Below are 24,638 nucleotides of genomic sequence, written 5' to 3'. Positions count from 1 at the left end.
GAACCGGGACTAATATGAGCATTGGTCCCGGTTCGTGCGGCTAAGGCATTAGTCCCGGTTCACCTGGGCCCTTTAGTCCCGGTTGGTGTCACGAACCGGGACTAAAGGGTGCGATGCTCATTAGTACCGGTTGGTGGCACCAAGGTGCCACCAACCGGTACTAATGGGCTTTGAGGCATTAGTACCGGTTCATGGCACGAACCGGTACTAAAGGTCCCATTTTCAAACTCTACCCCCCCTCCCCCCCCTCGTGGACCGCCTTTTCAGTTTTAGAAAAAACAAAAGAAAATGATGAAAATGTCAAAAAAATAAAATAAAATAAGTTTCCATGTGATATGTGTTCTAGTTGTTGAGAAAATTTACAAATATGAATTTCGACTTTATTTACAAAATCTATCTGGAATTTGTAAAATGGGCATAACTTTTGCATACGAACTCGGATTAAAAAGTTTTTTATATGAAAAATCATCTACTCGAATAGTTACATCCAAATTTAACTGGGGAACCCCATTAAACATTTTCAAAATCCTCAAAAACCTAACAGAAAAAAAGTTACGGGGCTTTTAAGATCTAGAGTGGAAAAAAAATCGAAAAAATTTCAAACTTACTAGTGGCGCACAATTTGGTCAAACTAATTATTCTAGAATATTAGTATTACTAAATAATTATTTCAGTTTTTTTGAATTTTGGTCAAATCTGGTCAAACTGTGGTCAAACAATGGTCAAACTAATTATTCAAGAAATATTAGTGTTACTAAATAATTATTGTTTTTTAAAACTATAGTTTCAAACTCAAACAGTGAAATGTGTCACTTCATGCTCAAGCTAAATTCCTGAAGGTTAATAGGATTGATAACTTACTATTGTCAGGAAAACAACAAGTGCGGACTTGAAAACGAGGGAGAACAGAACCCGGAAGTTAAGCGTGCTCAGGCTGGAGTAGTGAGAGGATGGGTGACCGTCCGGAAAGTTAGATGATTTGGAATGATGAAGGGTGATTAGAGATTAGAGGATAAATTGAGCAGTGATGAGGGGTGGTGATTAGAGATTAGAGGTTAAAATAATTCAGAAATTTGAAATTCAAAAAAAAATCATAAAATTTCCTTTAGTCCCGGTTGGTGTGATGTTACCAACCGGGGCTAAAGGTGGAGCTCCACGTGGCCGCAGCCTTTAGTCCAGGGGAGAGGCATTAGTAACGACCTTTAGTCCCGGTTCAAAAACCGGGACTAAAGGGCCTTACCAACCGGGTCAAAAGCCCCTTTTTCTACTAGTGAAGGGCAATTCCTATCCAAAATAAAAGTGCCAGCTCACGCATTGGTATAAACGCCACACACAAATGCGCACTACAAAGTGGAATGGAGGGAGTAGTAAGTAAAAAAGTTATTGCACCAACTGAAAGAGAATATAAATTTTATTTGTTTCATTCAGTACCTGTATTGTGAAGAGCCCCACCCATGCATGTTGTTTCCATTGAGATTTATGGAGAAACCAATTTGCCAACATATCAGATCCTGAGACACCCTCACCAGAAAAACTGTTCTCAGCTGAGGTCGAGATACTTGAGATCCTGAGACGCCGGCCGAAAGATTCTGTACGTCGCTGTATGGTCAACAGAGTAGCTAGCAAAGCAATTGCTTCTATGAAACAATCAAATCATCACCAAGTAAACTTCTCTGATGGTTCAGTGAAAACGAAAAGTGATGTTTGACAGTTGAGAGATAGCAGCTCGACGTTGGATAAAGTTGTACTAGGACTGCATCAATAAATATGGATCGAAGGGGGTAGCAATGTCTATCTTAGAGCATCTACAACCGGACCCCTCAAATCCTCCCCAAACGTCCGGACGGACGGTCTGGTCACTGCCCTGACCGAAAAACGCCGCCTATAGTTTGCAGAAGCTGCTGGGGCAAAGCACCTAGGCGAGGAAACAGCCCCCGCGTCTAAAAAATCCTCCCCAAAGCACCTACGAAGGTGATGCTTCCTTTGTACATGCCCTTAGTTGACTGGATCCCAAATGCAATTCACGCAGATTACGGAGATTTCTGAAATCTGCCATTTGTACACGCCTTATAGTAAGTAAAAAATTAACTGCATCAACTGAAAAAGAATATATATTTTTTGTTTCAGTACCTGTACTATGAAGAGTCCCACCTATGTTGTTTCCATTGAGATTTATGACTTCTAAAGAAACCAATTTGCCAACAGATCCTGGGATACCCCCACCTTGAAAACTGTTGTAACTGAGGTCAAGATACTTGAGCTTACTCAATCCTTGGAGACCTGAGGAATTGTTTGCTTCAGAATAAGATGATTTGTAATCCAGATTATTGGAAGATATATTGAAAGAAGAGTTGCATGCATGCAGCAGGAGTTACGTACCTTCAAAATTCTGTAAACAAGCGTGATGTCCAGAGAAATTCAGTAGTTGAAGCCCCCGAAACGAAGAAAAGATCGTCAAGTTAAGGTTCGGGCATTCATCTTCGCAATACTGTAGGTTTTCTTGGTAGGTTTGGAAAAGATTGAGACGAGACACTCGGTGTGTGGTGTTGTCGCACATTATCCTTTCCCACGAGCAGCAGTCACCACCGTCTCCCCAAGAACTGGGAGCCTTGGACTCTGCATTCACAAGCCAAGAGCGAATATCCATGAGGGCTGCTCTCTCCTCCATGAAACAGCCCGAAGAACTCAGAAACATGGGGCACACTACAGAGAGGACTAGGAACAAACATCTCCATAACAAGTAGCAGCCCATTTGGAAGAAAAAGGGTTTCAGATTATGCCGTGAATTCTAGGCTGTAGGTTTGGGAGCAAGATGTGTGCGTATTTCTTCAGCTCCTTGCTTGCTGCGGTCTTTATAACTAGCCATCCCTATACTGTAAACTAACTCACAGTTTAGTCCATGGCCAAGAAGGTATGCTTAGTCAGCAAAGCAACTTCATTAGTGGCATTTTTTTTATATTTTTCGCGGGAACATTAGTGGCATTGTTGACTTGTTGACGAACATTTTGGAGAATGGCCACAGACATGCACTAACGACCAAACATTGGCAATGACTGACCGCTAAGCACTAATCTTGGGGATAGATAATAGATTGATTTGGGGTCCAAACACTTTGTGGACTTGGACTACCGAAGCTCCTGCACTTGATATGGAGGCCAAGAGGGGCAGAAATATGCATGAGTTTGGATTTGTCCACGAAGTAGCCAAAGTGGCCCGTTCGTCTTCAAACTAGTTGAATGCTTGTGTTGATATAAGATTTAAAGAAAGAATCATATTACGGTTTTATTTTCAATGCATCGCCCTCCCCGCTCTGAATCGACCAAAGGGTGTTCTCGCTCATGACATGCTGTTCCAGGACCAAACTTGGGCCATGAGTCCATGACTGCAGCATTAAGCACTAATCTTGGGCATATATAATGTTATCCTCCAAGACACTTTGTGGACTTGACTGACAAAGATCTTGCACTAGATATGCATGCCAAGAGGGGGCAGAAACATGCAAGACTTTGGAGTTGACCACAAAGCACAGCACTGGGCCTTAGTTCTGACTTGTGAGCGCAGAACCAGTAGCCAATCCCACAGGCTTTCAGTTGCATTTCAGACTTTCAGCCGGGAAAACCCTTGGAAGACAATCCTACAGTTTGATACACGTTTCCAGTAGCCCTCAAGGTTTCATTTCAGGTAGCTTTGTTAGAGGCTCACCTTATGGCCCTGGTATGTCTAAACCAGATCTTTGTCAGAATCAAACTAGTCATGTTGAGCACCATGCGTGCCATCCAGAACATGATGGGCAATGGCAAATTGCCAACAAACAGACATTAGGGGTAAATCACAGATTGAGTTTCAGATAGAAATAGTAATATTAAGAACTGCACATGCTTTCTGAAAGAAATGCATGAATTCAGACTTAACCTCGTAGCAGTTCACTCCTTCTGCGCCGCTCCGCTGCACACTCGGTCTCCCACGGCGCCGGAAGGACGGCGGCGTGTCCTCCATCTGCCCCCTCCTCTCCGGTCGCCGGCGATGCTCGGGCCCTTCCTATCTCTTGCTTCGAACTAGTCCCCCACTCCGCGCGCGGCGGCGCGACGGAGAGAGGTCCGGCATGGGAAGAAAGAGACTTTCTTGGAGGGATGAGGAGGATTCCGGCCGGCGTGGCTATGGTGTGGGGAAGGGAGGATGAGGAAGAGGAGGCCTCTCTAGCGCAGCCGCTGGTAAATTGGGCTCAACAAGTTGCGGCCCAGTTTAGGCAACATTCGACCGGCCCATTTCCGCAGCTTGTGTGTGTGTGTGCGCGCGCGCGCGTGCGCGCGCGTGTGTGTGTGAGAGAGAGAGAGAGAGAGAGAGAGAATCATCTCCTCTTTAATCAATCATAAAGATCGTAACATCATTTCAAATCATAGATATCACCGCTTCAGGGGACGAATCCATCCAAACACATTAGGTGGAGAAAACCTAGCTATCCTAACTCATTCATGAGCTACTTGATTATTCTCTCTATTACAGTGATCATATATAATATGAGTGAAGTCTAAAGCAATGAAATAGCAGTCATCAAATATAGCACTAGCCAGTAGCCACTAAGGAAGAAATGCCATCTATCAAAGCTGAAACAACCTCTGTGATGTCAAGTTGATCTCGATCTTACTGCATCCAACAGTTATTAATTGCGCGAGAGCTATGTCTCGCTTATTGCGAGACATATGTTTCTCTTGCCTTCGGCGATAGTTTGAGTTGGCCGGTCCAATAGGAGCTATTTATGAACTGTATGACCGGTTTTGAGAAGGTTATATGAACAACTGGTGATTCTCGGGACCGTCCATTCGGTTTTGTGAAGGTTTTGCCCATTTTTTATTTTCCTTTTAGATATTTTCCTACTAGTTTACTGTTTTATTCCTTTTTTTCCTTTTCTATTCTTTTTTTTTCTCTGCTAAAACACCTTTGATTTCTCTATACACATGTTTATTTTTTTAATATATATAGAACATTTTTAGATACATATTGAGCATTTATCAAATGCACACTAAACATTCTCTTAGTACACAGTGAGCATTTTTTCAACACACATTGAACATTTTTTAAATACATCATGAACATGAATATTTTGAAATAAAAATAAAAGAAAAAGAAAAATGAAACAGACCTACGTAACAAACCAACACGATCTTATTGGGTCGCCCACCAGAGTCTCCTTTGAGGCGGCGCGACCGCCTGTCTCGCTATAAGCGAGATACAAATGTGGCCGCTTAATTAGCTGATAACTATTAGGTCCTTCGTGCACACAAGGAACTATTGATAAACCCTGTGAACCAAAAAAAATGATAACGTTTTTGTCGAGATATACTCAAGCGAGAAGGAAAACTTGTATACAAATATTAGAAAAATCCATTGAGATATCCTTCCTAATTCCAGGCTAATCTGAAAGTTGTTTTCGTTTGAAGCTTGGGCTCGACAAGATGCAGCTCAGTTTGGGCAATATCCGACCGGCCCATTTACGTAACTCACCTTGTGCGTGTAATCTATACAAAGGGGAGTTTGTTCTGTCGCCTTCACCTCCCATCCGGTTTTTTGCTCTACTTAATTTTGTTTCTTTTGTTGACCGGCTTGTTGTGCTTGTCAATTCAAAATCACTGGCTGACACATGGAGCATACAGTTGTACTCATGCTATTTGTTATGATGAGATGACTCAACATGTATGATTTTACTCATGGTGTTTATCATCACCGGATGGATAGCTCAAGAAGATAGACAGGGTTTTTGCAAGCGACAAGGCAATAGTTGCCGCCTCCTACCTACTTGTCCTCACTTCTCTCACAGCTGCTAGAGATTGGTGGCAGGGCTAAGCCTCATCACCAGGAAAATAATGAAGGTGGCGGCCAAAAGCCGCTCCGGTGGTCTTCGACAACAATAGTGGCTGAGCAAGGATTTTCAACATGGTCATGTGGGTCAAAATACTTTTTTTTACAACACAAAAATATATAAATAGTTCATAATAATGACAATGAAACTATATTTAGTTCATTGCAAGAACAAGGAGACAATCCTATTATAATTTATTACATTGTAAAAACATCTTGGACCAGTACGTTGGGATGGCATGGTGTGTAAACAGGGAAAGGTATACTAAGGCGAGAGGCATAGATGTGACCAACGAGCCGGCCAAAAAAAAAACCATTGCCAACCGTGCACGCGAAGAGCAGTGATTTAATCGATGTACTAACAATCACTCAGATAGAAATGGAACATACACACACAAATAGATGTGAAACATGCGTCACCCCAAAAGGTGCCACCGAAATGAAAAAAAGAAGCATGAAAAAATATAGTACTAAAGACCAAGGGCTTGGAAGGACCTAGCTGGAAAATGCACAGCGGCACAGCCGCAGGAGAAGATGTCCCAGGGGCGTATCTGCAAAATGCGCAGGGAAGACCAAGGGCTTGGATAGAAGAGAAGGAAAGTGTGGAAGGACCTATCTGGGAAATGCACCGCAGGAGAAGATGGCCAAGGGGCGTATCTGCAAAATGCGCATGGACCGGCGCGCAAAATCTCGAAAAAATTTGGACCATTTCTCGATTTGTGCGTGTCATCCTTGCGCAGGGGCCATGCTAATCTTCTCTGTATCGTTCCAATTTTATCGGATGTCCCCGAAGGGACGATGGAGCTGGGAAGGGCGACGCTTATAAACCGGTACCGATCTCCTTCGCTGCGCGATGTGGGACTAAACTGGGGTGCGCTGCTGTCCTCCCGCTAGCCGCAGGAACCGCGGGATGGCCAGGTGGGCCGCATCTGCGTGCAGCCTCGTTCTTCCTTCGCTGGCCCAAATTGAATGCATACCGGACCAGGGCCCTATCCTCGTAGTGGCAGGTTACGCTCAGAAAAGAAAAAAAATAGTAGCAGGTTTCTACGTGATGGACGTGGGATGCGAATGCCTCTTCTTAATTAAAACTCAAAACTCACTAAAAAAATTGTAACTAAAAAAAAAACTCTGCACTGTACATGATGAGAGCACCAAAACCAGAAGATCCACGTGACGGGCACAGTTCTTCTTCGCTTATTTGGTCGTTATTTTTATCAGTTTCAAAACGTGAGTTTTTGACCTTGGACAAGTTTTCCCTTTTGTGTTGCCTGGTCTTTTCCTTGGAAAATTCATATAGATCACCAAAAGAGCCATTTTTACAAATAACCAGTCTTTTTTTAGGATCACCGGTCTTTGTGTTTTGCCATGTACTCTATCGGTCTCATAATATAAGAATGTTTTTCAAGCTAAAACAATTTGAAAAATATAATGTGTATTATGGGACGGAGGGAGTAGAATTCAATGAGCCACTGATCCGTAATTTTAGTGCTACCTTCGCTTAAAAGGCACACAGTTTTCCGACATTCAAGTTTAACCATTATTATTTTTGCGGAAGAAAGTTAAACCATGAATTTAAGCAAGGAAATTTTGTTATGTGTCACAAAAATTATACCACTAAATTTATACTCCCTCCGGTTCAAAATATAAGGTGTATTAATTTTTCTAAGTCAAGCTTTATAACTTTGACCGAATTTATATTCCCAGTATGTACAATACCAAATCATTATCATTAGATTCTTCATAAAATATCTTTTTATATTGTATTTACTTAGTATTGTAGATGTTGATATATCTTGCTATAAACTTTGTCAAACATAGAAACATTTGACTTTTTGAAAAACTAATACGCCTTATATTTGAATATGGAGGGAGTATTTGAAAGAAGTTTTCCATGTAATTTCAAGGCGTTGATTCATAATTTTTTGGTCTAATGAAGGATCAAAGTTAAATATCAAAAAACATGTGCACCTTATAAAGTGAATATATAAGAGGGTTGTCGTGGTGGAAATGGGGATGATGGTAACTACTGCCACACGAATTTATCAGTGCCCTCCCATTGGAGTGGTGGTAATCACCTGATGGTCAGTGGTGACATGACAATATGGCGAGGTAGGTCAAGGGCACTAGATAGCGACCGCGAGCTAGGTGGCTGAGTAGGAGAGCCAGTGGGATGAGAAAGTGGAATCGATAGAGCACGATAGGATATGATAAGAAAAAAGGGACGGTTTACACCTTGGGTACCCAGATAAGATTAATATCTTAGCCACTGGATGCAAAATGGACGACTGGATCATCGTCTTAAACCTCTCAGTTGATTTCTTCTCCCTACGAATGGGTCACGCACAAGTCTTCCATCCACCGACCCGCCGCACTCTATCCACCTACCCCCTCCCCCATGGTCGGTGGGTGATGCCCCGCCCTGCCTCGTTGCTAATCCAGATTTTGACCGCAATAATCATTCACCGCTAGAAAAATGAGGATCTAGTAAGCGTCAAAGGAACATCAATTTGGCATCACCCCACAAAACGCAGGCTTGCAACCCTTCACCACCAGTCCAGAGGACTAGAGAAACTGAGTCATGCCGCCGAATAAATTGAAAGAAAGGGGTCTAAATCACCACACAAAGAGTGAGACCATTGCTTCGCTTGATTGATACACCAACTATCAAGATCTGAAGAAAGCCAACAAACCTGGCAACACATATGCCCTCGCAACTCTACGACGCCGCCAGATCGGATGTCTGATGCAGGGAGAGGTCGAAAATACTTTATTTTCGGGCCATCACTGCCACTACGTCATCAATATTGTTAGGGAAACAAATCCTAAGGAAAATAATTCTGACCTACAAAAAGGAAAAATGTAAAGAAGGGGGAGCTGATCCCACTCTTCTTGTCACCGACGAGGTCTCTGAAGGAGGAGGAAGGGAGGCCGAGCTGGCGGCATGAAAGAGAGCTTGAGTGACTGGTTGGTATAGTTTGCCGATACACTCTCCTACCATGTAGAGTCACCACCTCATCCCAATTTGCTGATACACTTTCCTACCATATAGAGTCACTAACAATCTAAAACATCTTATATTAGTTTACAAAGAGAGCAGTATATAAGATACTTAGGCCCTTGCAAAAGACCGCTACCGAATTCCACAGGAAGCGGGGGGCGAGCCGCAAGAAGCCAGGGCTCCTCGGAGGGGCAGAAAGGGAATCTCCAGCGAGCGAAAGAAATGGGGATAAATTTCAAGGTCAAGCTATACACGGACAGGGCGGGAAGCAGCGGAGACGGAGACGGAGACGGCGGCGCCGGACCCACATCGCCGCCTGCGCCAGGCCCCGCGCCGTCGCCCTCCCTCGACCCCGCGCCGGTTTCCACGTCGCCGCTCCCGCTTCAGCCGGCACGGCAACCGCCGCCGACCCCCATCGTCAAGTACACGGTGAGTTCTTTCTTGCAATCTTGCTTCCTCCTGTACCCTCCTGGGTGAATGGTGCTGGTTGCTCGGCGATCGCTTCTCTGAAATCTCGCGGTTCTGTGGTGCGTCGGGTTGACCTCGGCTTCGTCCTTGGTCCGCTTTGGGGCATTTCTTGCGGCCTGTTCGTGGCTGGGTGCTTTCTAGGCTGCCGCAGGATCGGGTGTCCGTCGCAGTTCAGTTATCATTTTCTTGGCTACGTTCTTCGAATTGATGTAGTTGTTGCCTTGTTGGGAAGATGGATTGCTCTATGCTCGCGAGCCCTCCAATTAATTTCGTGATGCCTTATGTAGAACCTGAATTCTTTAGTAAAGCGAAAAGGAGGGAGTTCGTTGGGGTTTCTGTCCAGAAATCGCGCTCCTTTGATATTCTTCTGCGAGTTCTTGGTCCAATCGGGTGACCAGGAAAGCTAGCTAGATCGGATATTTCCATGGCAAGATAACTGAAGACTGTTGGATTTCCCTCTGTTGTCTGGATCGGATGCTCTGTTTTCACTGCACTTTTGTACACTGTCCTCTGCATTTGCGCTGGAAAGTGTTTTTGTTACAATGCCCTGCCATTTTATAGGATGAAGGACCGGATGACGATGATGATTGGCCTGAGGACGAGGATGATGATGATGATGAGGAGGAGGTGAAAATTTGTGTTCCTTTGCTGCTAGTTCTTAGTTCAATTCCATGAGTTCGTGACTTGAGTTCTTTGTCCAGTTGTTCTGAATTCAGAGAATGATGCCTCGTCAGTCATCACAGTGTTGGATTTTCTTTTCTACTTGTTGATTGTACCCATTGGAGTTTGAATAAGTTGTTGTGGTTGTTACTCCCTCCATTCATAAATATAATGTTCTAACTTTTTTGTGGATCATATGTATATACACACGTTTTAGTGTGCTTGTTCACTCATTTCAGTCCGTATGTAGCTCATATTGAAATATCCAAAGCATCTTATATTTGTGATCGGAGGGAGTATTACACTTGCCTTTTGTTTATCTAATGATGCCTGGTATTCACTGCACCTTTTCCCACTGTTCTCTGCATTTGTGCTGGAAAGTACTTTTTTTACAAGCATGTTCGGCCATTTTCTAGGATCAAGGACTGGATGATGATGATTATGATGATTGGCCTGAAGATGAGGGTTGGGAGGTTATGCAAGAGGATGAGGTGAAAATTTGTGTTCCTTTCCTGCTAGTTCTTAGTTCAATTCCATGACTTGGTGACTTGAGTTATTTATCCAATTGTTGTGAACACAGAGAAGGATGCCTCACAGTCGTTGCGGTGTTGGAATTGATTTTCTAGTTGTTGATTGCATTAGTTGGAGTCTGAATCAGTTGTTTTAGTTGTTACTACACTTGTTTGTACTTATGGGCTTTATTTGTGCTAGAAAGTATCCTTTACAACTATCTGTCTGCAATTATTTAGGTTGAATTACCAGATGAGGAGAAATTCTACATTTCATTGTTTATGAGCGCTCAAAAGAAGAATCTCCCGCATGATCTTGTTCGGCATGACTCGGTGCCGCTCAACAAAAATGAATATTTTTCTCTGTGGGAAAATTGGAATCAACTGCTGGATGGCAAGAGAACATACCTCCGACCACCGAAGGACTGCCGTATTCTCAGTGTCAGTGGTGTTTTCCGGTGTCCGGATGCTCGTCCAAGGACATTAGGATGCCAGGTGAGAACATTGTAGCTCCTCTGTTCACAACAATGCATTGCTTTTTTTAATCTTTTCCTCACTCAATTAACACCATCTGACCTTTCCGATGTCCTACAATAAACTTTCACTAGATATTCAAGAGTTAACTCCATCTTGCCTAGCATGCTAATATATATTATCATTCCCCTTGTTTGAGTGTGTGTTACATGCAACCTTGAAATGTTTGTCAAACTGCAATCATGTCCTGAGGGAACTATGGTATTATCTGGGAAAATCATTGGCTTCTATTTGAATCCTTTGTTGTTAGTTTGTTCTTCTTTCTGGAACATAACATTTTTGTAGACGTTACTCTGTGTAATTACAGTGGAACTTGCCCTTGATAAGGTCATGTGTCTCAAGTCTTACCAATAATGTGAGTCAGGGTACAGGAGAAGTTCTTATGTGACATAAAATAAGTTTCAGTTTTGCACATTGTGATCGATGATCCTTATCTAATGTAACATAGGTTTTCCCAATGAAGGCCTCATATCATTGTCCTACCAAATAAGTGGGTGATTGATGTGTGAAAACCATAAAAGAATTTCCTTAGCCTTACAATTTTGCGCCTTGTGCTAAAGCATTACTTGTTCGAATCCATCCTTAATTCAGATGAATCTACTAAATCGTTAGTGCCCTTTTTGTGATACTTATTCTTTGTATGGCAGGAACCACTCTTGGATTTGGTTCAGGATTATCCAGATAATGACATTCTCCAGGAAATAATCAAGGTAAGTTTGCATGCCACTATAGGAGCATTCTCATTATTTAAGTGTTCTATGCTAATGTGCAAAACTAGTTTTGTGCAGATTCTTTGTCAGCGCTATGTGCACTTCAGACGAACTCGCGGAGATGGCAACTATTTCTACAGAGCTTTCTTTTTCTCCTATTTGGTAACTATCTAAGTTACTAGGTTTTTTATGCTGTTGCTCTTTTGTTTTGCATCAAAGTTTGATATGACTGTGCTTGTAAACAGGAAAATCTTGGACAAATGCAAGATAGTCAAGCTGAAGTTACTCGTCTAATGGAACATGTGGCAGTGTCCAGACAGAATTTCTGTCGTCTGAAATGGGAAAAAGCATACTTCTTAAATCCTGAAGAATACTTTTCAAGTGTTGTTTCTGTATGTATTCTCCTAGCTTACAGAAGCTTCATTTTTTTCTCTGACCTCGTAACCCTAGTTCCTTTGTAATACTTAGTTCAGTCATTTAGTGAAAAACAAACTACGTATGATCTATAATACTTGCAAAAATAACTAGATGTCCCTTACGTGGCCTGAATTGTCCAGTGCTTCTTGTAAGATGTGGTTGGCTGTAATCCTAGCGGGTTGATGGCTTTGTTAAATTCAATGTTAGGCTCGGCTCGAGCCTCTTCTCTAAACTATTTTTTGTCCAGTGCCCTTGCTGAATCTGCTTTAAAGTTATCTAAACCCATGCTACATCATCAGAAAATATCTTTGATAAAGAATAATACCCTAAAATGTTTTTGTGTTTTTCTTTCCTCTCTAAAAAAAGCGTATGGAACTACACACTTAAATAAAGCTAGAAGTAGATGCAAGGTTGTGATCGCGGTTTGTGGTCTGCTACATGAAGGATAGGAAAAATCTATCACACATATAGCGGGCCATCGTAAAAGCTAAAATCTGCTCACTGTTTACTATTTTACACATCTTTGTTTACTGTTACGACTTCCGAGTATGAAATATATGTAGCAAGACATATAATAAAGTTAGATTTTGCATTGAGCCATATCTATAGGTCTACTGAACTAAGACAAGGCTTGGCCAGCCTGAACTAATCTATTTCTTATCAAAAGAACATCATGAAGTTCCGAGAAGTATTAAACTCCTTGGTCTTAGCGAATTCCAAAATATGCGACCTAAAATAGAAGGGGTATGCAGAGTGAGAGGAGAGGGAAAACCGATGAGCACTTGTGGAGCTGCCATACATGTAAATTTAGGGGAGGACTGTGGAGTTCTCGAAATATTTATTTTCTTGTTTCCATATTACTTTTTCTTAAGGATATCTAAGAAGACTATAGAGGAAAAAAGTGGTTATTTAGTTCTAGTTTGGCACATGTAGCATGGAGGAGCAATATCTGCTACATGAATAGTGGATATAGCGGTATTAGCTCTGATAGTGGAAATTATTCAATGGTGTAGCATTTCATGCTGTAAAAGCTATAGCGCGCTTTTTAAATTTTGAAACACCGAGTATATGACATGGTAGAGAGTACTGGTCTACAGGACCATGTCAACTTAAGAGCTCCTTAATAATACTATGGTCTGTCATCGTATTCCACTTGAATAAAAACTCAACTGTTCATTCTTGCTACAGTATGGACGCTATTCAGCTCAAGTATGTTTCCTGAAATAGCATTCACTACAAAAGTAGTGGAGCATTAGGAGCAGTAGGCATGACATATCGGGGAAATATTTGTTTATCACACCATTACAACTGCTGTGTGCCGTGTGTTAATCAAATACGATTCCCTTCATAGTATGTCTTTAATTATATACTTAACCATTTGTCTCATGTTCTTTCAGGAGTTGAATCATTTGGTCAATTCTGTTGCAAATGGGTATGAGCTTTTAACTTGATGTTTTGTAGTGATTTTGTTTGACAGGACATGACATTATGTTTCAAGATCCCTTCGCTTCTTTGTTGTTACGTTTGGGTTTTAAAAATATTTGCTTTTATCTTTTGCAGTCTGAGTTCTGACGTGCTGTACAAGAGAAGTCTAGAGGAGATCATGCCACTCAGGAGTAAGGATACTACAAGCTTGCTAAGATGTTTTGTTTGTCCACTTGTTCTCTCTCGCTTAACACTTTTTTTCCCAGTTATTTCTTTGCTAAGATTGCTGGCAGAGACTGAGATCCGTACTCGAGAAGCTGATTACAAATCATTTATCCCTGAAAAGATGAATGTCCATCAGGTTAGAGTTTCTTATCCCTACTACTGTTCTTGGATAATCAACTAGTGGATCATGTGTCCTTTGTCTTTGTCGTAAAAGTTTATTTATGCACTTAATTATCAAGGTTGAGAATTTTCTCTGCATAAACAGTGTTTTTTCTGTCCTTTGTAATAACATAATCATGACTAAACCAATACTAAGTTTACCATTTACAGACCAAGCTCACTATTTGACATTTTATGGTTTTGGCATCAGTATTGCTACAAGGAGGTGCGGCCCCTGGATGTTAAACCAACGATGTTGGCAATGAGGGCTCTAACATATGCACTTGGCATCCCGCTGCGACTTGAAATTCTAGGCAGAGACTTGATGGCTGGACATTTGCAAGTAAAGCGCCTTGATTTCTTCCCTCGATCAGAGACAGGGAAGGGTGCTTTCCATATGGCCCAAAGCTACTGGTCCTCAACCTCAACCCCTGAACCACTGGAGCTGGGAAGTGGCAACCTGTTATCATCTGATGGCACACCTTCGCTGACCTTGCTGTGTCGGTCTGAGGACTGCGACATTCTCTATCGCTAGTGAACTGTGCAAGTATTCTGTAGGCTATACTTGACAAAAAACATTCCTGGATGATGGCAAATTAAATCTATTGATAGTCGACTAATACAGCATGGCCATGTAGGTTTAGTTTACTGGCATCTGATCTCAATCTACTTGTGCAGTTGTGCTTACTCATTTGAGAAAAAGCAACGAGCTGTTTTATCCGCTTTGGAATGTTTAGTGAATTAGTCTTTAACTAGGCATCGATTATCAAGGAATACTGGCATCAGGAAATGTGAATATATACTGCATTTATTACTGAGAATGTACCCCTTTGCTTCTGTATTCGGAGGGAAGTTACATAATTGATGAGAACATGTGAAGAACTAGATGTTTCCCAACTTCCTTGTATTCTGGTGAAATTGTAATGTCGATACACAATAAATAAAAAGTATAAGTTCTGAATGAAAATGTAAAAAAAATTCTTTTAAACATACCAGTTTCCAAGATTAGTGTAGTCAGACTTCTCTAACAACCATTGTTTTTTAATGTGTTTGAGATACATCCCTTTTTATTCATTTTGATGACAAGTATTTTCGGACGGAGGGAGTACCACAGTTTATAAACTGTAGTATCCCTAATGCCATGTTTTTTGGTAGTATTTGAGAAAAAATGTTGACCTCTTTTTTCTAAACAAAACTGAGAAAAACTTGTATGTATTTTATTAGAACCTAAAGTATTCATTGCCTAAGGGGAGATGCTTAGTAAAATAAATCAAGTTTTTCTCAAGTAGCAATGGTTATCTATCTACTACTCCCTCCGTCCCATAATATAAGAACGTTTCTGACACTAGTGTAGTGTTAAACGAAAATCTGCTTCTGTGCTCGGGCTCAGCTGATCCCGCAATCCACACCGATCGGTTTGCATTAGGATTTGTGCGTCTGTCGGTATTTTCTGTCGTATGTCTCTTTCTCTGGAGTGGAGCACAGTAAGCATTTATTTCGACGGAGCGTTTCGCTGCCGTTGCGGGACAGAGAGAGGCTCGATGGCTCGTTTTCTTATCTGTGTTAACGTCGTCCTGGGACAGCTATACCATTGATGGCTCGCCACTTTATCTGAGCCACCCTGAGCCGTATGGGCTAACTTCTCCCATGGACGGCGTCAACACGACTGCAAACATAGAACGCATTCGGTTGTTAGATTTCTTCTACAAGTAAGGTAGCATACAGAACAAATCCTCAAAAACTATTTGCAGATCTGCGGGAACAAACCTGTCAACGACATCGGGCAGGAACTGAAGCCCAGAATCATCAATTATTCCAGTAGCCACCGGTGCAGAACTAGCGCCGCCGCAAGGAACTACTCAAACCGGGGACAAGGGGCAACGAGGGTTTCCAGATTGAACGAGCTTAGATGAGGGTGACGTTCGACAAACGGCTCAGTTGTCCACTGCCTTATCTGATCCCTGGCTCGGTTGGCCTGTCACGGACCAGAGTTCCCATGCGCGAATGCCGTCCCACCCTTACGTTTTGGGCCCATGAATACGCTACTGTTTCCTACCGTATTTCACTGCCCGTTCAATTTTCCAAGCTCCGCGTCAGACGCGTCAAAGCCAATTTCACGGATCCCAAGCGACGAACAGACGCCCACGATTTCAGGTGCAGCTGGGCTCGGGCACCAAATCGACGCGTCCGTCCCTTTTGTCCTAGACATATACATATATTACTGAGAACATAGTTTTCTCTGATGAAGAGGATATATATTCTTTATTTGTTAATTTCATGTTTTTTTGCTTACATTCAGTTTGTTGACTTTGTGACGATGAATTGTGAGGTATTATGACTGCATTTGCATGCTCTGTAGAAGCTTTTTCTGTTCCTCCCAGGGTACATGCGTTTTATAACTGCTCACACTAAAATTTTGACCAGAGATAATCCGAAGAAAATACAACATGAGAAAATGCAAAAAAAATTGAAGTACATGATTTTTTATAAATGCATGCATGAACACTTCTAAAATTTCATGAACAATTTTTTAAACTCATGAACACTTCTAAAAATTACATTAACAGTTTTTAACTGTTAACAGATATTTTTAATTATATGAACATTATCTATAACATCTGTTAACATTTTTAAATCCATTGAAGATCCAACATGGCACGCTTGTTTTTGCTTTCTACTTTTACACCCTATGCCCATCTTCTATACACAATATATCCCCACATGGAGTGTCCCAGACACAATATACACAATTCTGCTGAAAGTAATACCAGCCCAGTATTTCTCTCTCCCTAGATCTAGACGAGTAGGCACTGGGTACCTGCCCGTATCAGGTGTCTCTGTGCGACTCGACATCCTCTCGGAAAAATACATCACAATAGCACTCCCTACTTTAAGAATAGACGAAGTTTCAAAGTACAGTGACATGGTGTTTTTGGGAATGTTACAACACTATTGTGCCCACAAATTAACGTGATTCGAAAATATTTACCACACTAGAGATATTGTACTTAACATAACCTTGTACACGCCTATAGAGCTATAGGATTTAAAATTCCACATATTTAATATCTATGAAGTCATATTATTTCACAGACATGTTCACTATGGTAAAGATGTTGCCCTTGCATTTGCGAGAGCCACATTCCTAGTTAGTATGAAAGGAAATCGATCCTTGGGCCTCATTGAAGTATCTTTCAGGTAACGGCTAGTTGCCGGAGATTGCTCGTGCTTGGAGAGCAGGTCGATGACATCTTTGATAGATGGTCGCTCGTCACGCGCCGGCTCGACACATGCCAGCCCGGTGACCATGACACGCTCCATCTGCCACCACCACTGATTCAACTCCCCTCTCAGCCGCTCATCTACCATCTCGAGGATGGTTTTTCTGCTGTGAGACTCCGTGACGGCCGCGATGAGGGTGTTCCGGTGTGCTGCTGTTCCCGGGACGGATGGTCTCACGCCAGTGGCCACCTCCAGCAGCACCAACCCAAAGCTGTATATATCAGAGGCGGAGCTCAGCGTGCCGAGCTCGATGTACTTGGGGTCCATGTAGTCCATGCTCCCGATAACAGTTGTCCGAGGAGTACCCCCACCGCCATGGCGGATGACCTGTCGTACCAGTCCAAAGTCGCCGAGCTTGGCCTCGAAGCCCTCTCCCAGCATCACGTTACTGGGCTTTATGTCCCGGTGCAACACGTACCTCTTTGTTGAGTCATATGCACCGTTGTGGAGGTAGTCAATGGCGGCTGCAATACCAAGAAGGATATTGTACCTCTGCGGCCATGTCAATATTCTCCCGCTAGTGCCGCCGTCGTGGAGATGGTCGCTGACGCTACCGTTGGGTTCGAGCTCGTAGACAAGCACCAACCGGCCACCATCGTCGCACCAGCCGATGAGCCGTAGGAGGTTCTTATGGCGCAGCTGACACAGGGTCTCGATCTCATGCACGTAGTTCTTCCGGTTCCGCTTCAATGTTGGCTGCCGCATTTCCTTCACCGCCACCTCCCGCAGGTCCGGCACAGGTAGCAACCCTCTGTACACGTCACCGAAGGAACCTTTGCCGATCTTCCTATCTTGCGAGAAGTTGGCCGTTGCCGCTACTAGCTCAGAGTAGGAGAATTTTCTTGCAACTTTGATTTTTCCGTGATCGAATAACATGGTTAGTTAAGAGAAGGGAATTGATGAAGTGACTTTTCTAATTAAATAATTAAATAAAATCCATGATATATTTACCTTGCAAACAATTTCCGTCGAGGCACCGTCTTGGCTTTTTCATAAATGTAGTATAGAGAAGAGGGAAAAGAGCCACTAGTAAACCGGCTAACAAAACTGCTGTGACAGATAGGAATATCACCCACATTTTTGTCTCCATGTGAGATGGATCTGTTAGCAAAATAACAATCAGTTATTGTCTTATTTTTGGTGCTAAATTGTAAGGTCATTATAAAAACATAAATCTAGCTTAACTATAATTCTAACAATCTACCCTACACAAAACTCCAAACATATAGGAAGTCAATTTTCCCTCCTGAAACATTGGCTTGGCTCATATAGCTAATTCTTTTAGGCTCGCCAAACTCTCTAAATCATCATGTCCCAGTTTGCCAACCATTGTGATGGAAAAATTGTTGTTGTACAATGTTAGAATATTAATCCAAAATCATGTAGTTTATACACACATTCTTACAAAAAGTATGACCATCTACAAATTATGCAAAGAAAAGAAAGATATTTGCATACATCACAAATGTTAATATTTTGTAACCAATATATACACAAATATACTTCATGTTGTAAACTACATTATTAAAAAATCAAAATTTTGTGACTTGTCAGCATAATTTTGTTCTTCATAAACCGATCGGTGGGTGTGAGAACCAGGGAAGGAGTAAATACTCCGGGGTATGGTACTTTTAGAGGCTAAGGATTAGTTTTAGTTCACTAAATGATGTTGTGATGTGATTATTTTGTAAAATACTATGATTTTTTGCCAAAAAGAAGAAAAAATATATTCAAACAACCACTAAAATATGAGGAAATGGGTTGGGTCAACGGGATTATGATTTAGAAGAATCCACTGTGATATCAAACACGGTCTAAGTAAGCCAAACACGTAGCTTCACTGGGAGTGACTTTCTTCCTTTTTAAAAATCTGTTCCTCTTTCTCACATAACCAAAAATTTAATTGAAAAAGTAATAAAACTGAAATTGCATTTAAAGATCAATCTAATTAACATGGATTTCAACATGGTCCCCTCAATCTCAGCTCTAAGATCTTAGGAAGCATGATGGGTGGCAATTGAAGATGAAGACTATTGGCCGTACGGACGTGAGAGTCGATGCAGGTGCACATGATGACATGATGTTGCCATGCAACATTGGCTAGGTGGTACATTTTGTGATGGACTAGCAGGAAAGTAGCTAGTCCACATACATATACGCTAGAAAAGAAGCTTTCTGTTTTTATTCTCGTGGCATAATGATAAGATCGATAATGATGCAATCAAGACCCTTGCTTGGTGATGTGTAATGTTCTAGAAGAAGGTCGATCGGATTGGGTCCACACCAATAAGAGGCTAGAGTGATGAGAATGTCACATCACATTAGGGATGGTTATACTTGGTTGGGTTTATTAATTAAGTTGTTGCCTATATGCAAAATAAAATACCTAATTAAATTTCAGACTGAGGGAGTAAATCAATAGATGAAAACATCAACTTTGACATGTGATTATTTGGGCTGTCCTATGTTTTTTCTGAAGAAAAACAAAATAGAAGAACATGTAGGAGATCTACATTAGTGAAGAGGGAAAAGGCAGCCAAATTCAGATTAAGCGGATATAAACTTGGGTGGTGAGTTTTAAACATGTCCATCGGTAAACAGGCTAAGCTAGAGACATGAGAATGTTGCATAATTTTTGGGATGAGTATAGTTTGTTAGGTTTATCCTCGTTAAGTATAGATTGCCTAGATGCAATTGCAAAAAAAAGGAAAATTAATATACAAGCCATTATAGTGTGCTGGGTCGTTTTGGTATGGAAAAAAATGAAGTTAATACATAAGCTATTATAGTACTGAAAGATATATACTTAAGTACGCTAATGACAAGATTATGCAAAAGCTTTATGTTTTTATTAGTTTCTGCCGCGCGATCAATCATGCGATCTCGACTCTTGGTACGTGATGTGTGCTGTTAGTGAGCGAAGTCGAATGGCGTCCACACCAACAAATAGGCTACATAAAGTCACAAATTATTGGGGATAATCTCAATTTATTAGGTTTATTAGCTCAGTTTAATTAGATGTTTCTTTTGATGCGTCAAGATAGCTATTTATCCTACCATTTATAAATCTAGCTTAACTATAGTTCTAACAGTTTACCCTACACAAAATTTTAAAAATATAGAAAGTCCATTTTCCCTCCTGAAACATTGGCTTGGCTCATATATAAGCTAATTCTTTTAGCTCACCAAACTTATAAATCATCATGTATGGGTTTGCCAATCTTTGTGAAGGAAAAATTGTTGTTGTAAAATTTTAAGATATGAATCCAAAATCATGTAGTTTATACACATATTCTTACAAAAAGTATGACCATCTACAAGCTATGCAAATAAAATAGAGGTATTTACCGCATAAATCCCAAATGTTAATATTTTGCAACCAATATATGCACACATATTTTACTTCATCATGTAAGCTACATGTATTTAAAATTTGAAATTTTATTGGATTTGTCACTATAATTTTGTCCTTACATAAGCCAGCCGATGGGTGTAAGAATGGGGGAAGGAGTAAATTGCTCCTGTGTTTGATACTTTGAGAGGTAAAGGCTTAGTTTTAGGTAGCTAAACGATGTTGTGATGTGATTATTCTATAAAATACTACGAAATTCTTGCCAAAAAGAAGAAAAAAAGCTATCCACACAACCACTAAAAATAGGAGGAAATGGGTTGGGTAAACGGGATTATGGTTTACAAGAATCTACCTAATATCAAACATAGTTTATGTGAGCCAAGCCAGTAGCTTCATTGGGAGTGAATTTCTTCCTTTCTTAAAATTTGTTCCTCTTTCTCACATAACCAAAATTTAATTGAAAAAGTAATAACACGAAAATGGCATTTAGAAAGCAATCTAATTAACAATATGGATTTCATCATGGTCCCCTCAATCTCTGCTCTAAGATCTTAGGAATCATGATGTGGACTGGCAATTGAGGATGAAGACGATTGACCGTACAGACGTGAGAGCCCGGGCACTTGCGCATGATGACATGATGTTGCCATGCAAATTTCGCAGGGTCGTACGTTTTTTCATGCACGAATAGGAAACCAGCTAGTGCATGTACATATGCAAAAGAAGCTTTCTGTTTTTATTCTCGCGACGTAGGGATAAGATCGATAATAATGCAAGCAAGACCCTTGCTTGGTGATGTGTAACATTCTAGAAGAGCTCGAGCAGATGGGGTCCACACCACCAAGGGGCTAGAGTGATGAGAATGTCGCATCACATTAGGGATGATTTATGATTATAGTTGGTTAGGTTTATTATTTGAGTTTAGATTGCCACATGCAAAAGAACACATCAAACTAATACAGTCTAGAAAATACTCCCTCCAATCCAAAAAAATGTCTTGTGGCTTTGGTTCAGCTTTAGTTCAAATTTGAACTAAAGCCATGACACTTTTTTTTGGATCGGAGGAAGTATCAAATGAAATATCAGACCGAGGGAGTAAATTAATAGATGAAAACACATCAACTTTGACATGTGATTATTTGGGTTGTTCTATGTTTATTTCTTTAGAAAAGTAGAGCAGAACATGCAGGAGAGCTATATTAGTAAAGATCGAGGGAAAAGGCAGCCAAATTCAGATTAAGAGGATTTAAACTTGGCTTGTAAGTTTTAAACTTGTCTATTTGTAAAGAGGAGGCCAGCTACAGACATGAGAATGTCTCATCAATTTTGGGATGATTGTAGTTGGTTTGTTAATACATAAGTCATTATAGTACTGAAAGATATATACTTAACTACGCTAACGACAGGACGATGCAGAAGCTTTGTGTTTTTATTAATTTCTGCCGCACGAATCAATTATGGACTCTTGGTACGTGATGTGTGCTATTTGTGAGCAAAGTCCAACGGCATCCGCACCAACAAATAGGCTACATAAATCACAAATTATTGGGGATAATTTCAAGTCATTAGGTTTATTGCCTTTTTGATATAGGACAACCCTCCTAACTGGTTAATGTTCGCCAGGGGAGGTGGCACATGCGAACAATTCGATGGCAGTTTTAGTTGTGATGAAAGTGGGGAGAGGTGACATTTCCTTCAGAAGACATGACATTTTCTCCCTGAGAAGGTTTCGTCTAAAAACTGCCGTCGTTTGATCCCGTTTTACAACTAAAACTGACAGTAAAAATGGTTCGCTTGCCACCCCCTTACAGCGAACGTTGGCCGGGGACAGTTACCGCTGATATAATGGTACACCTTACGGAATATTAGAAATTCGTTCATGCATGATGACATCGTTAGATTTGAAATGGGTTACCTGTTGAGTGGAAGGACCAAGCGAGCAGCTGGTGCGACTCGCAGAGGACACCGGTGGCCGCGGAGAAACCGACGGCGGCGTCCTGTACAAGGCCAGCGTCGTCCCTGAGATCCATGGTGGCGTTGAACTCGTACGTAGTGCTCGACTCGGACGCCAGCTCGGTTTTCCGAAGCGCCACCTTCATCACCTTGGACTCGGCATCGTACGTGACGCTCGCCCACATGATGCCATGGAGGCTCAACGGCGGCAGGCTTCTGGTCCGGTTGGACCTGATGCCGTTGACGTCGACGCCGATGTGGTCGGCGCCAGCCCCGTTGGAGGGGTCCCAGCCGTGGTTCCAGCGGGTGTCGAACTCGACGGCGAGGGTGTGCGGCGGGCGTCGGGAGTCGGCGGCGCCCGTGCTGTTGGGGTTGCTGAAGAGGCCGAGGAGGCCGCCGTCGGAGCCAGGCGGAGGGGTCGTCGCCGGGAAGGGCCCGAGGAAGAACGCCATGCCGTCGCCCCGTGAAAGGTTATCCGTCCTGTTGCTGTCTTGGACGATGGCGAAGCGGAAGCTGGTGGTGAAGCTGGCCCTCCTGCCTGTGCGGCTGTCCCACAGGCGCACCGGCTTTCGGTGCACGACGCGGCCGGTGAGGTTGGAGCTGTCGTCGGTGAGGATGATCCGGTCGCGGCCGGCGTAGGAGGCGTTGATGAATTTGAGCTGCTTGCGGTCCCTCGGGATCGGGACAGTGAAGTCGTAGTCGAAGGACAGCGCGGCGGCGCGAGGAGTCGCGTAGGCGGCTAGAAATAAGATGTAGCAGCTGATCAGGTAGTACGTGGGTATGAGGATGCTTCTTGCATGAGCCATGGCTGCAGCTAGGAGAGGCTAGAGGGAGTTAGGCTAGCTAGTGATCAGCACATGTCAGCTGGCTTGCTCATGCAGGACGATGCTGGGGTGGAGAAGTATTTATTAGTTTGATTCAAGTAAAGTGGACTAAGACCCTAGAGACAATTGCAAGCTTGACGAGGAATACTATTTGGATTAGTCAAGTCAAACTTTTACATATAATAAATGAAAAAGATGCCTAAGAGAATATAAAAATGGATTTGCTAATTCTCATCTAGATGAGAATTAACAAAGTCCCCTGCAAAAAGAAGAAGAGAATTAACAAAGTCTCATCTAAGAACATTACTGAGAACATTCGTGTAGAATCTAACGGACGATACACAGTTATTTCTTATCTAGATGAGAGCGAGACACACCCAAAATAAAAAGGACAGCCTATTCATCAGGTACCTGAGAAAAAAATTAGCGTGATCGGTTTTTTAGGCCGTTAGATCTTCATCCAACGGCTGAGATCGCGTGGCAACTGTTAATTCAATCTCCATTTATATTTTCCTTGCACGATTTTCCTCATGCTGTGCCGCCTTCCAACCCATCTTCATCTGCCGGCCTCCGCACCATGCTCCCCTTGACCTTCCCCACATCCTGCTTGCCGCCGTCAAAGGCCATCCCTCTAAGCCTCGCCCCTCCCTCCGCCCTGACCTCCTCGCCTCCGTCCCTATCGCTTGCAGTGTCGTTCCCGTCTCCAGCGAGGTCCTGGCTCAGCCTTGCCAGAGTTGATTCTCACCGCTGGGCTCCTCACGTAGTCACCGTCTTCAGCCTCAGTGGCATCAACTGATGCTTGCAAAAAAATTCATGCACATTATGTTTAGCAAATCTGAAAATGAAAAGTATACCCCTCGAATTGGCATGTCATGATAGCTTCACCTATCTTTCAAGATCACCTCACTAGAAATTCCCATTTTGGGATCGACTCTTTAACAATGAGTAGCATGTCGGTAGCATTTTTTATGTCAAAATTTGGCATTTTTTCGGGGTTTGTTTGCTAGTATATTGAAGTAGTTTAGTGTATTTCTAGTCATTTAGTGCATGAAAAGATGGTAAAATTAGTTTGAAAAATCGTATTTCTATTCTTGAGTCCATGTTTAGGCCTTATCCAAGAAAAGCGAAGGAATTCCAAACCTCGGGCCAAGACTCGACTCTAAACATGGAGGTTATTGGTTTTAAATTCTGAAAAATGTAAACAAAGTCTGAAAAAGCATGAAATTTGGCATGGTCTCATCATATTGCATTAATATGTCATGATAA

At 42.0% G+C, this 24,638-nt stretch overlaps 3 protein-coding genes and 1 non-coding gene across 5 annotated transcripts; 1 reads left to right on the top strand and 3 right to left on the bottom strand.

Moving 5' to 3' along the window:
* Positions 1 to 1,732: 1,732 nt before the first annotated feature.
* Positions 1,733 to 4,206, bottom strand: LOC123051200 (receptor-like protein 9b). Of its 2 annotated transcripts, XR_006423966.1 has the most exons (4): positions 3,913 to 4,206; positions 2,380 to 2,616; positions 2,131 to 2,280; positions 1,733 to 2,049 (listed from the first exon to the last, which is right to left on the bottom strand). XR_006423966.1 is itself a non-coding variant. In XM_044474012.1 (3 exons), the coding sequence occupies exons 1-3, from the start codon at positions 2,750 to 2,752 to the stop codon at positions 1,964 to 1,966; spliced, it is 609 nt and encodes a 202-aa protein (XP_044329947.1). In that variant the 5' UTR covers positions 2,753 to 3,894; the 3' UTR covers positions 1,733 to 1,963. The 2 variants fall into 2 exon arrangements, 1 of the variants encoding a protein (XP_044329947.1); XM_044474012.1 differs by lacking the exon at positions 3,913 to 4,206 and having other exon boundaries at positions 2,380 to 3,894.
* A 2,344-nt stretch (positions 4,207 to 6,550) lies between these two features.
* On the bottom strand, positions 6,551 to 6,653 carry LOC123056252 (U6 spliceosomal RNA). The gene has a single exon (XR_006426684.1). It is a non-coding gene; the product is annotated as a U6 spliceosomal RNA (small nuclear RNA).
* A 2,295-nt stretch (positions 6,654 to 8,948) lies between these two features.
* Positions 8,949 to 14,697, top strand: LOC123048412 (uncharacterized). Its single transcript, XM_044471515.1, has 11 exons — positions 8,949 to 9,283; positions 9,884 to 9,949; positions 10,399 to 10,473; positions 10,732 to 10,986; positions 11,673 to 11,735; positions 11,814 to 11,897; positions 11,981 to 12,127; positions 13,550 to 13,584; positions 13,713 to 13,768; positions 13,844 to 13,938; positions 14,173 to 14,697. The coding sequence occupies exons 1-11, from the start codon at positions 9,077 to 9,079 to the stop codon at positions 14,494 to 14,496; spliced, it is 1,407 nt and encodes a 468-aa protein (XP_044327450.1). The 5' UTR covers positions 8,949 to 9,076; the 3' UTR covers positions 14,497 to 14,697.
* Positions 14,698 to 16,811: 2,114 nt separating this feature from the next.
* LOC123048411 (L-type lectin-domain containing receptor kinase IX.2) lies at positions 16,812 to 23,406 on the bottom strand. Its single transcript, XM_044471514.1, has 3 exons — positions 22,511 to 23,406; positions 18,195 to 18,344; positions 16,812 to 18,091 (listed from the first exon to the last, which is right to left on the bottom strand). Exons 1-3 carry the CDS (start codon positions 23,352 to 23,354, stop codon positions 17,064 to 17,066), a joined length of 2,022 nt encoding a protein of 673 aa, XP_044327449.1. The 5' UTR covers positions 23,355 to 23,406; the 3' UTR covers positions 16,812 to 17,063.
* Between the last annotated feature and the right edge of the window lie 1,232 nt (positions 23,407 to 24,638).

The sequence above is a fragment of the Triticum aestivum genome, chromosome 2D (assembly GCF_018294505.1).
Source record: "Triticum aestivum cultivar Chinese Spring chromosome 2D, IWGSC CS RefSeq v2.1, whole genome shotgun sequence".
Classification (NCBI taxonomy): domain Eukaryota; kingdom Viridiplantae; phylum Streptophyta; class Magnoliopsida; order Poales; family Poaceae; genus Triticum; species Triticum aestivum.
This window is presented reverse-complemented; position numbering and strand designations above follow the sequence as displayed.

Bases quoted from the DNA above. Each gene is read 5' to 3' on its own strand.
- LOC123051200 (XM_044474012.1), bottom strand. From the start codon at position 2,752: ATGGGCTGCTACTTGTTATGGAGATGTTTGTTCCTAGTCCTCTCTGTA. The intron at 2,281-2,379 runs GTACGTAACTCC...ACAATTCCTCAG, and splicing joins TTGTTTACAGAATTTTGAAG to GTCTCCAAGGATTGAGTAAG. The intron at 2,050-2,130 runs GTACTGAAACAA...TACAAATGGCAG, and splicing joins TGGGACTCTTCATAGTACAG to ATTTCAGAAATCTCCGTAAT.
- LOC123048412 (XM_044471515.1), top strand. From the start codon at position 9,077: ATGGGGATAAATTTCAAGGTCAAGCTATACACGGACAGGGCGGGAAGC. The intron at 10,987-11,672 runs GTGAGAACATTG...TTTGTATGGCAG, and splicing joins CAAGGACATTAGGATGCCAG to GAACCACTCTTGGATTTGGT. The intron at 11,736-11,813 runs GTAAGTTTGCAT...AGTTTTGTGCAG, and splicing joins TTCTCCAGGAAATAATCAAG to ATTCTTTGTCAGCGCTATGT.
- LOC123048411 (XM_044471514.1), bottom strand. From the start codon at position 23,354: ATGGCTCATGCAAGAAGCATCCTCATACCCACGTACTACCTGATCAGC. The intron at 18,345-22,510 runs GTAACCCATTTC...TTTTGCTAACAG, and splicing joins TTGGTCCTTCCACTCAACAG to ATCCATCTCACATGGAGACA. The intron at 18,092-18,194 runs GTAAATATATCA...GAAAAATCAAAG, and splicing joins CGACGGAAATTGTTTGCAAG to TTGCAAGAAAATTCTCCTAC.